At 40.8% G+C, this 16,664-nt stretch overlaps 1 protein-coding gene across 5 annotated transcripts in view; it reads right to left on the bottom strand.

The window, feature by feature from the left end:
* Positions 1–16,664, bottom strand: part of caska (calcium/calmodulin-dependent serine protein kinase a) — a 515,992-nt gene that overhangs the window by 184,497 nt on the left and 314,831 nt on the right. For all 5 annotated transcript variants that reach the window (XM_078559724.1, XM_078559725.1, XM_078559726.1 and 2 more), the window contains exons 7-9: positions 13,145–13,320; positions 12,655–12,777; positions 11,202–11,285 (exon numbers count right to left, since the gene is read on the bottom strand). In XM_078559724.1, coding sequence (XP_078415850.1) covers positions 11,202–11,285; positions 12,655–12,777; positions 13,145–13,320 — 383 coding nt within the window. The remainder of the gene's footprint in view (positions 1–11,201; positions 11,286–12,654; positions 12,778–13,144; positions 13,321–16,664) is intronic.

Here is a 16,664-nt window from a genome sequence, read left to right as displayed (position 1 = left end):
GAATAGTCAAAGTACTAATGAGAGAAGGAATTGAAGTGGCAAGCCAAATTACACTTGAGGACTGAACAGAGATGTTCCATACGGCACTCACCAAACTATGTTGGTCTTATGCAGTCCCCTCTATGATGAGGCCAAACATAGATTGGGTAACCACTTTAAGCCGCTGATTTGTTCTTGCTTCAGTTTAATTTAAAAATACAAATTAGAAGTTTTTAATCTGAGCTTGGCCCAGTGAAATCAGGAGTGTATGTTGCTGTTCAAATCCATTTCTAGAACAAACCTTAATGGGAAGAGTTCCTGATTTATCCAGAGGTTTAATATCCTAGATGCTTTAGGTAAGGCCACATTCTGCTTAGTAAGAAGTTTCTGTTTGTCTATGGAAACTGATTTTGCACTAGGCATAAAAAAGTATTGAGAGTCACTGCTTCCTTTCCAGTTGCTAATTCATTATCCACATCCAAGTTTAACCTTGAATATACTTTCAATGTATTCCCTAATATATAATGTATTACATAGTAAAATATCCTCTAAAAAGCATGTATCCTTTGAATTACTGGCAGCAACCCAGGAAATCCATTGGTAACAAAATAAAGAAGGGTGGACAATAACCAAAACAAAAATAAATATTTTGGCCTAAACTTCTGAACATTTTAATCTGCTTCTAACAGAGGTCCAATGATGAGGATCCATCATTACAAGATGGGAATGGGGTGTGAGATTATTGTTAGGCTGTAGATTGCATCTAAAAAGAATGGACAAAATTTGAGAGCGATGGCTTCGGTGATTCTAATCGGTTCCTGATTCTCTGTCCATGCAGCTAAATGCATTTGTTCTTCTCACATACTGCAGTAATGTCAGAAAATCAACCAATCTGTCTATGCATGTGTCTCCCAGTACCCAACTGTTCATCTGGCATATCAATTAGAAAGGCTATTCCATCAATTTATCATGTCGACTTTTATGCTGAGGATGAAGAATTATAAGACGTAACAAAAGATTTAACTAATTAACATCTTATTCTATACCAAAAATTCAGCAATAGGAATTTCAGTTTTTTGTTCAGAACCTGTTACTTTAATGATTTGAAATATATTACAAAAATGAATAAAATAAAATAATGGCAACATTTTGAAGCGTAAATTTTCACTTCTGCTTCACTTGACAGGCTTGGGAATGTATGAAGAGGGAGGGGTATGGGTGGTTGGACTGCAATTGCAGGTGTTCTCACACTCCATAAATGGCAAGCCTTGCTGTCAATTGTAAACACAGATACTTCATGGCAGTTGTAGCCTAATTCGTGGAGTTTGCTTATAAAAGTGATGGTGACAGCTCTCGAAAATCCTTGAACTCAACCTCTAGAATTCTTAGAGTGGATTTCCATCAGAAAACGTTCAAATACACAAATGTCACGATATAGGTAAGTATAATTTATCTGGAAACTGTCATTTTAAAAATATCTATTGTCACATTTTTTAGGAATTCAATATAACATTTGAAAACAATATTGAAAATATATGGACAATCTCATTGATAGTTTTTGTTTACTGCTCATTGCTTATTTTTATATACCCTTAGTAGCTTGCATTGGATGTTTACATACTTGCTTTCAATTAGTATGTTCAAGACAATATGTAGATTTGCATTCCTGCATAATGTTTGCAAGGGCTAAGAAAATCAGGTTTTAAAAAATTGGGCAACCCCAATTTTGCCTGCACTTTGAGAAATAACAGGCTGGATTTTATGGAGGCAGCAGAGGGCTCTACTGCCAGGGGTAGAGAAGGCGGCGAGCCCACATTGGTGGTCAGAGGGACCCGATGTTGCATCTTGTTGGCAGGGCTACTGCCCCTATTAAAGATGGTTGCTCTCTCCCAAGAGCTACTAGCCAGAGGGCTGTAGCTCAGCAGTGCCACTGCTAGTGTTTGCCACTGCTGCAGCTGCAACTGCAGGATGGGGGTGCATTGGTAGCTATTTACACACAAAGACAGGTAAGTGGGGTCTGGGGACACCACAGCCAGTCAGGTAGATGGTGGCATTCTTGCAGGGGGCGGCCACTTCTGCCAGGAGGTTGCCACAGGGCCTGCCATTGCTGCCAGGGTGCCCATGCAGGTCACAGAGTGCCCAAAGAGCATTCCCACCTCTCCCCCAGGAGGCTGCCAGGGTATACCCAGCAGTCTCATATGACAGTGGGTGCCCCAAATGCTAGTAAAATGCCAGAGGCTGGAAGAGGCCCTTAGCTGGCCACTTAAGGGCTCAATTGGGCTCCAGGCAAGCAGGCCATCTGAAACCTTTTTTGCCTCTGGCAAAATGGCGTGGTGACAGGAAGACAACGGAAACCCTATCTTCCCTCTTCTTGGCTCATTTTGCCAGCTTCCAGCCTGCCAGAAAGTTCTGGTAAAATCCAGCCCAAGGTACAAAAAGACAGAATTAGCACTGTAAAATAAAATTATTTCAGCTGCCTGAACTCTTGGCCCTGGAATTCCCTCCCCAAGACTCTCTGCCCCATTACTCTGTCTTCATTAGGACGATTGAAAAGCTATGTCTTTGATCCAGCTGTAAACTGGCCAATTCATCTACATGTTGGTTAAGGGGTGAATGTTGGTATGAACACTGGGAAAGTTATCTGGTCTTCTTTGAAAATTTGCTTTAGGATATTTTATATCCACTTGAACAGCCAGATTGGGCTTCAGTTTAATATTTCATCTGAAAAAGAACACCATTGTCTTCGCAACACTCCTTCTCAACTACAATAAAGCGTCAACCTGCACTTAACCAGCTTAAGTTCTGGAGTAGGGCTTGAAGCCACGACATTCTGACACAGCTGAGAGTGCCTCTACTGAGTTAAGCTTTCATTAATGTTACAGTTTCCAGAATCACATACAAAGTTAATAACCTAATCATTTGCAAGTATAATTCAGCTGCAAGAGCATAAGTTAAAGCAGATTCACACACTGTGAAAAGCATGAGCTTAATGTGCTGACTGTACTTTTTAGGGCATATGTCCAGGATTTTACGTTTAAACCAATATACTTAAGATTTGAAGTTGGTGCTAAAAAGAGAAAAGTAATCAGCTACATATTTGCCAGGGTAACCTATGCTTTGCAAATCAAATTTCTAATAACGGTTTTCTTTGAAATGAAATTGTTATCTCCATTTATCTTGAAATAGAGCAAAAGTTCTTTCAATCTGAAATGTAATACACAAAAGAGCGAAGTGATACATTTTCGTAGGAAGAATGAGGAGAGACAATATGAATCTATGGGCCGTAACTTCTGGCTAGTGTCGGAAATTGCTGGCCCACAGAAATTAGGAGAAATACACACTTGCCTGGTCTTGAAATTGTGTTGCCACTTCTGTTCACTGGAGCTGCTTGGGGCTTGCAATGAAAGACTCCTCGTAGACCCCAGTGAAGTCTACATCCAGCGTATTCAAGGAGGCCATGCCCTCTTTTTTTTACAGCACTTGCTGCCGTTAAACAGGTAAGTTTAAAGGGCCAGGGAAATTGGCAGGCCAGGGGGAAGGTAAGTATCTAAGGTAATGAATAGGATTTGGGGGGTGGGGGTGTCTGGAGGTCAGAGGGACCCCCTCAAGGTCGTGGGGGAGGTGGGGGGCTAGATCAGAGGAGTCTGAAGTTGGAGGGGAGGGGTCCGAGGTCGAGGTGGGGGGTGGCCTGAGGTCTGGGGGCATTGGACCGGGTCTGGTTCCGAGATCAGGAGGGTGGCAGGGGGTGTAAGATCGGGGGAGGGGGTTCAGGGGCTGGGGTTTGGAGGTTGGGGTGGGTGGGGGGATCTGGAGGTCAGAGGGTCCGAGATCGGGGTGGGTCCGGCGGGAGGCGTTTGGAGGCTGAGGGATTGGAGGTCTGGGAGGGGTATCCGAGGTGGGGCGGGGTGTCCGAGGTGTCGGGGCAGAGGTTGCGGGAGGGATCTGATGGAGTGGGGGGGTAGGTAGGGGGTGTTGGAGAGAGATTGGGGGGGAGGCAGGGTTGGGATAGCGGGAGTCCTGTGTGGGGGAGTTACATGGGGTCAGTCTGGGTCTTTACAATAGCTACCCAGAAGTTAGAAAAGGTTTCAATTCTTCTAACTTTTTCTGGGTAACTACTGGTGGAACCATCGAAGTTTGCGATTTAAATCGCGTTTTTGGATTGTTCCCAGTGCAGCACAATTGTCCACAGGAAGTGCACACTTCTGGGCAATTGCTGTGCAAACCCTTGCCTGGGAACTTACCAAAGGGATGCCCCAGCGCATCTTTGGGGTACCCCCCAAACCCGATACTGGGAAGCGCGGAAGTTACAGACCTATATTGTTCAATTTTGAAGGTGTGTAAGATCAGAAACACCTGCTGGGGGTGGGGGGCGGTTATGTACATAAATCTTTGAATGTGGCACGGCAAGTTGAGAAGGCTGTTTAAAAAAAAATATGGTGGCCTTGTGTTTTATTAATAGAGGGATAAAGTACAAAAGCAAGGAAAGTCATGCTTCTTTATAAGGCACTGGTTAAGTCTCAGAAAGAATTTGGTGTTCAATTCTGGAACTCATACTTTATGAAGGATGTCAAGGCCTTAAGTGGGTTCAGGAGAGATTTACTGGAACGGATTGGGCATTGGGCGATTCTTCTTTCAAATTTTGTTGTCAGCTGTGGCTCAGTTAATAGCACTCTCACCTGAGTCAGAAGGCTAATGATACAAGTCCCATTCCAAAACTCGAGTATGAAAATCAAAGTTGACATTCCAGTGCAGTACTGAGGGAGAGCTACACTGTCAGAGGTGCTATCTTTTGGATGGGACATTAAACCAAGGTCCTCTCTGCCCTCTCAGGTAGATGTAAAAGATTCTGTGGCACTATTTCGATGAGGAGCAGGGGAGTTATCCCTGGTGTCCATGCCAATGTTTATCCCTAAATCATCACAAAAGACAGATTCTCTGGTTCGTAATCCATTGTCGTCTATGGGAACTTACTGTGCATACATTGGCTGCTGGGTTTCCTACAAGATAACAGTGATCACAGTTCAAAAATGCATCAGTACAGGGTTCAAAATACATGGGGCAGCATAGAATTCGCCCTCAGAACCTCAAGATGTGTGAAAAATTCAAAATATTGAAAGAAGGGTCTCCCCCGTACATATTGGAGTAGCGAGTATGAGAGAGATAGAGTCTGTGAGCAGCTCCATGCTTGCTGCTCCAACTCCTTCAAATTAAGGTTCTTTCCCTCCCATTCTTGCTGCTCCTCCAGAGATATAATCTATGATTGTAGGGGCAGCAGGAGCAGGAGGAGGGCAACCTATAGCTGGAGGAGTCAGAGCAGTGTAAGTTACTACACATAAGTTAGTATTTTTTTTATCCAGCTCAAATTTTTTGCAATTCCATCCGTAACATTGCAAGAAAACTAGGAGACTTGGATTGTAACAAAATAAGAAAATATTATACAAAAAATTCTTTGCACGCTAGCATTCAAATGTATTGCAGGCCACCATACCCTTTCACCCTGCCTTGATTGCTTTTCAATTCAAAAAACAGAGGCAAAGGGCGGGAGAGATGGGGAGGGAGGTGGTGAGTGGGGGAAGCTGTGAGCTGGAGAGGCACAGCGGCAAAAACAACCTGATAACCCCTTCTCTTCAGGAGGGTAAGGCTATGGCTATGGGCCCTTACAATATTTTGGCAATAGTACTGAAGTCTTGTGCTCCAGAACTTGCTGTGCTCCTAGCTAGGCTGTTACAGTACAGCTACAACATTGGCATCTACCTGGCTATGTAGAAAATTGCCCAGGTATGTCCTGTACACAAAAGGCTAGACAAATTCAACCTGGCCAATTACTGCCCCATCAGTCTACTCTTCATTATTAGCAAAGTGATAGAAGGGGTTTATCAACAATGCTATCAAGCGGCACTTGCTTAGCAATAACCTGCTCTCTGACCCTCAGTTTGGATTCCAACAGAGTCACTCGGCTCCTGATCTCATTACAGCCTCAATTCAAAAACGGACAAAGGAGATGAGGTGAGAGTGAGGGAGAAAACTCTCGGCTGGTTAGACTCATACCTAGCACAAAGGAAGATGGTTGTGGTTGTTGGAGGACAATCATCGCAGCTCCAGGGCATCAATGCAGGAGTTCCTTTGGGTAGTGTCCTTGGCCCAATCATCTTCAGCTGCTTCATCAATGACCTTCCTTCCATCAAAGGTCAGAAGTGGGAATGTTCGGTGATGATTGCGCAATGTTCAGCACCATCCACAACTTTTCAGGTACTGAAGCAGTCCATGTCCAAATGCAGCAAGACCTGGACAATACCCAGGCTTCAGCTGACAAGCGGCAAGCAACATTCTTGCCGCACAAGTGCCAGGCAATGACCATCTTCAACAAGAGAGAACCTAGCCATTGCCCCTTGACATTCAATGGCATTACCATCACTGAATTCCCCCACCCTGGGGGTTACCATTGACCAGAAAAGAACTGGACTTGCCATATAAATACTGCGGCTACAAGAGCAGGTCAGAGGCTAGGAATCCTGCGGAGAGTAACTCACCTCCCGACTCCCCAAAGCTTGTCCACCATCTATAAGCAGGGGTCAGGAGTGTGATGAAATACTCTCCACTTGCTTGGATGAGTGCAGTTCCAACAACACTCAAGAAGCTTGACACCATCCAGGACAAAGCAGCTCGCTTGATTTGCACTTCATCCACAAACATCCACTCCCTCCACCATGACACACTATGGCAGCAATGTACACCATCTACTAGATGCACTGCAGGAACTCCCAAAGGCTCCTGCAACAGCACCTTCCAAACTCAAGACCATTACCATCTAGAAGGGCAAGGGCAGCAGACACATGGGAACATCACCACCTGGAAGTTCCCCTCCAAACCACTCACCACCCTGACTTGGAAATATATCACTGTTCCTTCACTGTCACTGGGTCAAAATCTTGGGACTTCCTCCCTAACAGTACTGTGGATGTACCTACATCATACGGACTGCAGCGGTTCCAGAAGGCAACTCACCACCACCTTCTCAAGGATGGGCAATAAATGCTGGTCTAGTCAGTGACACCCACATCCCAAGAATGAATAAAAAAATAAACAAATGTTGGCATTGGGATGTAATATGTTGGTACCCAGTCTGCCAACATTGTGGAATGACAGTAAATGGTTATATGACATCCTGTATCTGCCAAATGTAGCCCAATCAGTCGGAGAACGTATCTACTGAAAACTGAGGGAATGCAGTCAAGTATTTTCTGACAGGGAAGCAAAAACGTCAATGAGCATGTGACCAAGATGCTCCAATTGACGCGAGGTTACAAGTCAATATAACGACCAAGTAGTCAGTCATTCAGTCTCCCTGGCGGAAAGTGGAGAAATGGGCTTGATACATCTAAGGTAAAGAGGAGCTTCATGGATTGATACAGCTCAGAGACCATTTGGCCCATTAAATTAATTCTAGCTCTTTGAAAGAGCTTTCTAATTAGTCCTACTCATGCTTGGTCCCTGTAGCCCTGCAATTTTTTTCTTTTTGAATATTTGTCAAATACGTTTTGAAAGCAATAGTTCTGTTTACAACAACCTTCCAGATAACTTGCTGTGTAATATTTTCCCCTCATGGTGTCTCTTATTGCTTTTCTTATTATCTTAAGCCTTTGTCTTCTGGTGACTGACCCTTATGTCAGTGAAAATAGTTTTATCCTTATTTACTTTATCAAAACCCTTAATGATTATAAACACCTTTCTCAAGCTGATATTGTAAACATTACAGCATGTAAATGCACACTAGAATCAGGAATCTCGTAAAAGAAATGAAACATGGTACAAGTTCCTCTTGGAAGGACTATTATACATTTGCTTATGTTGTGACATATTTGTATAGTAGTTTGAACAATCAGTGGCAAGCTACTGTACAATGAGTTGATGCCAGTGTGACTGACTTCATTCATACCAGCTGTGCTTATTATTTTTGATTGCATATTCCATTTTCCAAATCCCATATTCTGCAGCTTCCCAAGAATGCCATTGCTTGATTTAATCATTCATAAGTGCTTTAAAGCTGCATGAGCCACATTACAGGGTGTCCAGAAATGCATTGCATTTCACCATGATCAACCATGCAGAAATTCATTTGGTCTGTTACTAACATACATAAACTGCTTCTTATGCCTGTCTGATTTCTGTTTCATTATGTCAAATAGTTGGAATTTGAGAATTGTAAATTGGGAATTGTATGTAGAATTCAAATTTGAGAGAAATACCAAGGAACTAAGGAAGAATAGTATCCTGAACTCATGTAAAAATGAAAAAGTAGCCGCTGAAAATCAAAACGTAGCCCTCGAGAAAATTAAGTGAGGCAGTTTTTTTTCTCAAAAAAAGTCCTTGAAAATTTTGACTCCTGCTTCACCCACTGCAAAGCGCTTTGGGGCATCCTGTTGATTGGCAAAAGCACTATACAAATGCAAGTCAAAAACAAAAATACCTGGAAAAACTCAGCAGGTCCGACAGCATCTGTGGAGAGGAACACAGTTAACGTTTCGAGTCCGTATGACTTCTGTTGAATTGTGTTCCTCTCCGCAGATGCTGTCGGACCTGCTGAGTTTTTCCAGGTATTTTTGTTTTTGTTTTGGATTTCCAGCATCTGCAGTTTTTTGCTTTTATATAAATGCAAGTCTTTGTTTGTTTTATAAGGGACTTCAGTTATAGGGAGAGACTAGAGAAGTCAGGGTTGTTCTCCTTGGAGCAGAGAGGTTAAGAAGTTTTTACCAAGACTATTTTTCCATAAACAAATAAAATATTACTTCATTAAATGCTCAGAGGTTTATCATTTATGTATTTTCCAAGTTTTTACACAGACACATGCACACACATATATATAGTACATATAAACAAATTCCTTTCGACCTCACAATCACGTTTCTGAAATACATCAGCTGCAATTCAAAGTTTTTATTGCAAACACAGTAAATAGCATGGTTTAGAATAGATTTTTTAAAACTGAATTTTCAATACCAATACAGTTCTTATAAACAATTTGTTTTCTTTTCTAACCATTAACAAAAAAATTATAATCATCCAGCCATGCTACTGTTCACAGGTGTTGTCTGTCTGAGCAGTTCATAACAGAAAGCAGCACATTAATACATTAAATTAAATGGTCTGCCTAAAATAGAAGCTTGAATAATTCAATCTCCAGTTTACATGGAATTATATTGAATATACAATGGAGAACAGGCCACTAATCTCTGGTGTTTGTAATTCACTTGACTTTCCTCTTATTACTGCTACCTCATTTCAGTCTTTTACCATATCTTTCTATTCTCTTTGCTCTCACGTATTTGACTAATTTCCTTTTGAAACCATCTAGGCTATTTGCCTCAACGACTTTCTACAGTAGCAAGTTTCACATTCTAATCACTCTGAGTAAAGACATTTTTCCTTATTACCCTATTGGTTTTATTAACCATCTTGTACTTAAGGCCTTTGGTTTTGGATCTCTCACAAGTGGGAACATTCTCTTCACAGCTACCCTGTCCATCACATTCATGATTTAAAGAGCTAGCTTTGCCAGTCATTTCGAAAAATAACAAATAAACTCTTAAATCCTCAAAGGGTGAAGAGATAGGTGCTCCTATCTCTAAACTCCTGTTGATACACATAATGCATGCTGGGATATTCTATAATCTTCACATGCTCAGAATACAGTTGTGGTTCAAAACTCTCTCAAACTGCAGTATGTTAAAAATGTCCTATTATAAAAGTATGACACAGTGGAGTAAGACAAGTGTCAACAACAGAAGTGCATGCCATACACAAGACTCTAAATAATATATAGTTCCGGCTACCATCTAAATTGTTGAGGCTGATGAGTGGTCCAAGAATAAAAAAAAAAGCAGGTTGACATCTATGACGTTATAGCTCTATCAGCATGGTATTCTAGTAGATGGTTCCCAACTTAGCACTGGTGCACCTCTGTTCCTCAAAAACATCAATACACCTAGCTCACATTGCCAGCATTCTCCGGCATAAAGTAAGTTGGAGTTACAGTTAACGTCTCAAGTTATTAAAGCAAATGTTAAAGCAAGGGAGCAACAAAGTTTCTAATAGAAAATTAAGGTGTTCTTCCTCGAGCTTGTGGTGAGCTTCATTTGAACAATGTAGAAGGCCGAAGTTGGAGGGGTCACAGTAGGATGAGGAACTGAAGTGACAGATGACAGTGAGCTTGGAATGCTCTTGTGAATAGTATGAATAAAGTGATCACTTCTGTTTTTCCACAAGCGAAACTGGTGATATACAATTATATGTTATTGGAATTTTGGTGGAAGGCAGAGGTGGTGGGCTGGTGCTTTAAGTGGGTAATCTCTATTGGACTACTATTATAGAGAGGCAGTTTGTATTCTGCATGTCATCCTTCTTTTATGCTTTTGCAGGCTATTGGATCCCATTCTCCTTTTCTAATCCATTTCATTTCAAACCTGCCTTATCTTCCAACATTTTAGCCACTCATACATTCTTGATCTCTTGAAATCTATTAAGCTCCTTTTTATCACTGCATGTTAATATCACTGTAGGCATTTAATTATCTCCCATTTTCCTTTTATGCACTTTACAGGTCATCATACACATACACTCTCGTGTGTATGTTTGTTGTTCTTTTTCTCTCCCTTGCTCTGTTCCCCACGATTTTTTCTGTTCTGATAAAGAGTTACAACTCAAAAATTAACTTGTCTCTTTCTTCCACAGACCAGGAATAGGCTATTCAGCCCCTTGAGACTGTTCCGCCATTCAATTAGATCATGATTGATCTGTACTCCAACTCCGTTTACCAGTTCTTGTGCAATAATTTATCACTCTCATTGATAACATTTTCAATTGACCCAGCATTCACAGATTTTTGAAGCAAATTCCAGATTTCCAACTACAATTAGTGTGAAAAATGCTTTCTAATTTCACTACTGAATGACCAGTTAATTGTTTCCATTGTTTTCTGCTTTGGGAAATGCATGCGTATTGCTCCATATTGCAGCTTTACAAACGGTATTAGGAGGAACCTCTTTGGATACCAATCTAAGAAATGAGCACTCTATGTTTAGGTCAAACTTTAACTTTTTGCTGTGGGTGCTGCCCTACTATGTAAATACAAAAGTTAAGTTTTACTCAATGGCGGTGGGGTGGGGCAGGGGGAAAGAAACTGTGCTTCTGTATCAGAAACTGAATATTAATTTTTTTGGCCTTACCTTCAATTTCCTTCTTGCATTAAATTTCCTCAGCTGTTCCACAGTTTCTGGGAGGTGAATTTTGTATGCATAACGATCTCGCTCCTGCAATACATTATGCATGATTTAAAACCTTTACTATATCACATTAAATAACTGATTTATAACTGATTGTTTTTGCTGGGCCCAATGAGGTTAAGTAACACTGAGAAGTTAAGTAGTTATTTTGTATGCTATTTTCTCAAACTCTCATTAAGACCCAGCTTCTTTGATCCAAAATTTAATAGTTTTAAGATAGCGTGTTAGTTGCTCTATGTTACACTTTGGCTCAAATGGTCTCAAGTTTATCCCCAGTTTATCGATGCAGAAATAAAATAAAATATTCAACTTTCAAAATTGAAAAAGCACTTCTGCAAAGAATTGTGCTATATGCCATATTAGATAGTTAATAACAAGTACAATGCAGTAATTCCCCATTTTAATTCACCCCATTTTAAGTCGTTCTGTTTTCATGTCACAGATACAATAGGGCCGGTATGCACGTTCAGCATTGGGATTTCCGTTTTAGTGCCACTGGTGCTGGGCTGACGTAGCAAGCATGACCCGATTCATGCCATTTTGGAACGGTTTCTCCTACTCCCTGACCCTCTGCTTGGTCCCCATCCCGCTCCCTCCTCCTTCCGCTTGTTGCCTATCCCACTCGCCACATTCCTCTCCAACCCTCCTGCTCCCTACCCTTCCCACTCCCTGATCGCTCACCATTTCCCACCCTAGCCCTCCCACGCACAGCTCCTCTCGCTCCCTCCCTCCATCTCGCTACCCTTCTCCCAAGTCCTCGCTCACAGCAAGGGTTCAGGAAAGGGATGCAGTGAGGGATGTGGCAAGTGAGAGGGAGTGGGAGGGTTGGGGAGCTGGAGAGTTGGCAAGCAGGAGGGTCGGGGAGCAGGAGGGTCAACGAGTGGGAGGTAAGTAGAAAGAGTTGGCATATTTGCTTATGTTTTTTAAATAATTTAATTTAGAAGTTATTCCATTTACAAATATAGCAATTTAGGAATATACAGTATTTAAATCTTCAGGATATAATGTTTTAATGTTTTTTTGACGATGAAGGTCCTACTGAACCTAACTATAGCTTTTACATTGGTTGTAATGGGAAAATCTTATTCGCTTAACATTGTTTCATTTAAAGTTGTGCTTCTTAGGAATACAACTACAATGTTAAGCAATGAATTACTGTACTACATTATTGAAAGTACCTTTATTGTTCAACCAGTTGCAAATAATCCATCCATTATGCTAAAACCAATATGAACAAATTAATCAACTGTATTTAGGAAATTACATCATTACCAATTTGGTGAATAAAAATTGCTTTCCAAACACATCTATGTGAATGTTATCTCCTACTGCTTAGAAAAATGGCTGTGCCTAAACTGGAACATCAACTGGAGATAAACAATTAAAAAAAATGCACCTTAAGCCAAGGATGGTTGAGTGCCTCATAAACAGTTATCCTTTCTGCAGGGTCCAACATGAGCATACGACGGACCAAATCCTTTGCACTCTCGGAGATATGGATCCATTGCCTAGGGTTCATCTATATGAAAAAAAATTGAGAAACACTCAGTTGACATTGTGACTCTGTCAGCATTAACCATAAAATCGCAACTTTCAATCCATTGCTTCCATTCAATTGTAACCTAAGTATAATTCTCAAAACTACATTTGTAAGATGCTGGATGACCAAAAAGCTGTTGTGTGTGAAAAGTTATTTTTAATAGATGAGGAATAATAAAGGGAAAACACATAGTTAAGAAGTAATAAGAATTCTGGGGCACAAAAATAATGAAAAAGATAGAATTCTACTACATATGCTTCAGAGGAAGTATAAAATATATCTATCAGTGTTTGATGGAGCACCTCAGAGGTAGGGGATGCCATAAGAGAAAAAAAATCACATTTACCTTATGTTTTCCTTTAATAATAGCATCAAACAATCTTTCCTTTGTTCCATAAAATGGCAAACAGCCACTAAGAAGAATAAAAAGTATAACTCCGCAACCCCAAACATCAACTGGCTTTCCATATGGTTCTCTTTTGACAACTTCTGGTGCCATGAAATGTGGTGTTCCTACACGACCTAAGTGGAAATGTAAAAAAAGGCCAACTTTCAAAGCCATAACATTATCATCACGAGCCCCTTTGAAACAATAGGCAACGTGCCAGATTGCGATCACACATTTTGGTCAAAAATGGAAAGTGAAGAGATATGGAAAAACATTAGTATAAAATACATAATATCTTTATTTGAAATTCTTTCTCATTTTCATTGTGACATCAACACATTAATTTTAAAGCATCTGTTAAAATAGCAGAGAGGAGAAATTCATTGATGAACATGTTTATGCAGTAGTATTCTACAACATCAATTCAAGTGCTAGTTTCTTAATTTTTCTGCAAGAAAAATCCAAAAAAAGCTAATAATGAATTGACCTGGTTCGTGATTATCTTATGGAGGATGGCAAATTCTTCTGTAATGATGTTTATGAAAACTTGGTTCATGGTTTGCATGTTTTAGGGTATAACTTTTAGGAATTAAAGTTCTAACTGCAGATAAATGGGACATCTGATTGAGAAACTGATGAGGAACCCTGAAGTATGTGCAATTCGAAATAAAACCAGAAAATGCTGGAAAAACTCAGCAGATCTGGCAGCATCTGTGGAGAGAGAAACAGAATTAATGTTTCGAGTCCGCATGACTCTTCTTCAGAGCTTTGCTTTCATCCAAGTGGAATTCGAACCATCTTGAAGTGAATTACAGTTAAAAACCAACCTATGTTTATCTTCAAGATCAGAGCGAGATGTTCAAACACTGAACAACAGATGACCCATTCTAGGCCTCTTGGTAGATTCAAGACTACTCTCCTTTTCCTAATAGTAAAAAATTGTTTTATTATTTATTATCCCTTGCAATTTTTTAAAACTCATTTTTAGTAGCTCCGTTTTTTCAGCCTTTGATGTTCTTTGTACCTCTCCCGTCGGCCAGGCTCTGTACGTTTTTTGTCTTAGTTTTATGTTGTCTCTTACCTCTTTAGTCATCCATGACTTTCTTTTGGCAAATAGAGCTATATAAACTGGTTCTGTATCATATGAACATACAAAAGAGAAGTAGACCATTTGGCCCTTCGAGCCTGCTCTGCCATTCAATAAGAACTTGGCTGATTTGTTTGTATTACTAATTTCACATTACCATCTACCCCTTTGATTCCCTTGCCTAACAAGAATCTATCTACCTCCGTCTTAAAGATATTTAATGATCCCGCCTCCAGAGGCAAACAGTTCCAAAGTCGCACAACCCTCAAAAAAAATTCTCCTCATCTCTGTCCTAAAATGGGCGCCCCCTAATTTTAAAACAGTGCCCCCTAGTTCTGGACTCACCCACAAGAGGAAACATCATTTCCATGTCCACCTTATCAAGGCCGTTCAGGGTCTTATGCACTTCAATCAAGTCACCCCTCACTCTTCTAAACTCCAGTGGAAATAAGCCCAGTCTGTCTAACCTTTCCCCATCAGACAACCCACTCATTCCATGTATCAATCTACTAAACCTTCTCTGAACCGCCTCTAATGCATTAACATCCTTCGTTAAATAAGGAGACCAAAACGTTAATCGAGATGTGGTCTCAAACGTCTCGTCTTCTGTCATTTTACCTATTAACAGATTTGAGTAGTTCACTGTGGACAGCCTCGATCTCATTCCACTGAAGTCAGCCTTACCTTGGAACCTTAGTAGCTGCTTTTTTCCCTTTCAAACATTATGTCGAACTCAATCATATTCTGGTCATTAAACAGACGTTCATAAACCATCAGGCTGTTAGCTAAGTCTGGAGTATTACTCATTACTAAATCTAATATGGCATGCCCCCAGTTGGTTCCCGGACATACTGCTGCAGAAAATTATCTTGACATATGCAAAAAACTTACTAGTTTTCTGACAGATGCTTGTCTGCTTATCCCAATCTATATTGAAGTTAAAACCATCCTACCTTTACTACGTGCATGTCTAATCTCTGTATTTATACAATCTACCACTTCACAGCAACTACCAGTGGGCCTGTACCGAACTTCCACTACTTTATTAAATCCTTTTCTATTTCGTTATTCCATCCAAAATCATTAAGCACCACCCCTCTTCGCTCATTTATCTAATCTTTCCTGTTGAATTCATAATCTGGTAAATTTTGTTCCCAATCACATGTCTCCATAATAGCTGCCATGTCATAACTTCCAAGTTAAATTTGCATCTGCAGTCCATTCAATTTTTTTCTTATATACTCTGTGTGTTGGTATAAATAAGGTTATTTGAGTTACATAACCTAACCTGTCCTCCTTGTTTTGCTCACTAATGTTTTCTGGCATGGACACAATGGGTCAAATGGTCTCCTTCTGTGCTGTAAATCTATGTTTCTTATTTCTCTCTCCTAGTTAAAATGCACCTTAACAAGGCAATTTTCAATCTACATTCATCCACAAACATGAACGATTGCCATAATTTAAAAAAAATGGTGAGCCAGTTAGGTGATCTTTGGCAAATAGAGTCATAGAGGTCTACAGCACAGAAAAAGGCCCTTCGGCACATTGAGTCTGCGCCGGTCAAACATGTACCTAACTATTCTAATCCCATTTTCCAGCACTAGGCCTATAGCCTTGTATGACATGGCATTGCAAGTGCACATCCAAATACTTCTTAAATGTTATGAGGGTTTCTGCCTCTACCACCCTTTCAGGCAGAGATTCCAGATTCCCACCACCCTCAGTGAAAAAATTCTTCCTCACATCCACTCTAAACCTCCTGCCCCTTACCTTAAATCTATGCCCCCTGGTTATTGATCCCTACATCAAGGGGAAAAGTTCCTTCTTGTCTATGCCACCCATAATTTTGTGCACCTCAATCACGTCCCCCCCCCTCAATCTCCTCTGCTCCAGGAAAAATAACCCCATTCTATCCAATCTCTCCTCATAACTAAAACTCTCCAGCCCAGGCAACATCCTGGCAAATCTCCTCTGCACTCTCTCTAGTGCAATCACATCCTTCCTATAATGCAGATTCCAGAACTGCACGCAATACTCTAGCTGTGGCCTAATCAGCGTTTTATACAGTTCTAGCATAACCTCCCTGGTCTTATATTCTATGCCTCAGCTAATAAAGGCGAGTATCCCATATGCCTTCTTAACCACCTTATCTACCTGTCCCGCTACCTTAAGGGACTGGTGGACATGCACACCAAGGTCCCTCTGATCCTCGGTACTTCCCAGAGTCCTACCATTCATCGTGTATTCCCGTGCCTTGTTTGTCCTGCCCAAGTGCATTACTTCACACTTATCCAGATTAAATTCCATTTGCCACTGATCAGCTCATCTGACCAGCCTGTCTATATCCTCCTGTAATCTAAGGCTGTCCTCCTCACTATTTACCACCCCATC

Source organism: Cetorhinus maximus, chromosome 16 (assembly GCF_964194155.1).
Source record: "Cetorhinus maximus chromosome 16, sCetMax3.hap1.1, whole genome shotgun sequence".
NCBI classification, from domain to species: Eukaryota; Metazoa; Chordata; class Chondrichthyes; order Lamniformes; family Cetorhinidae; genus Cetorhinus; species Cetorhinus maximus.
This window is presented reverse-complemented; position numbering and strand designations above follow the sequence as displayed.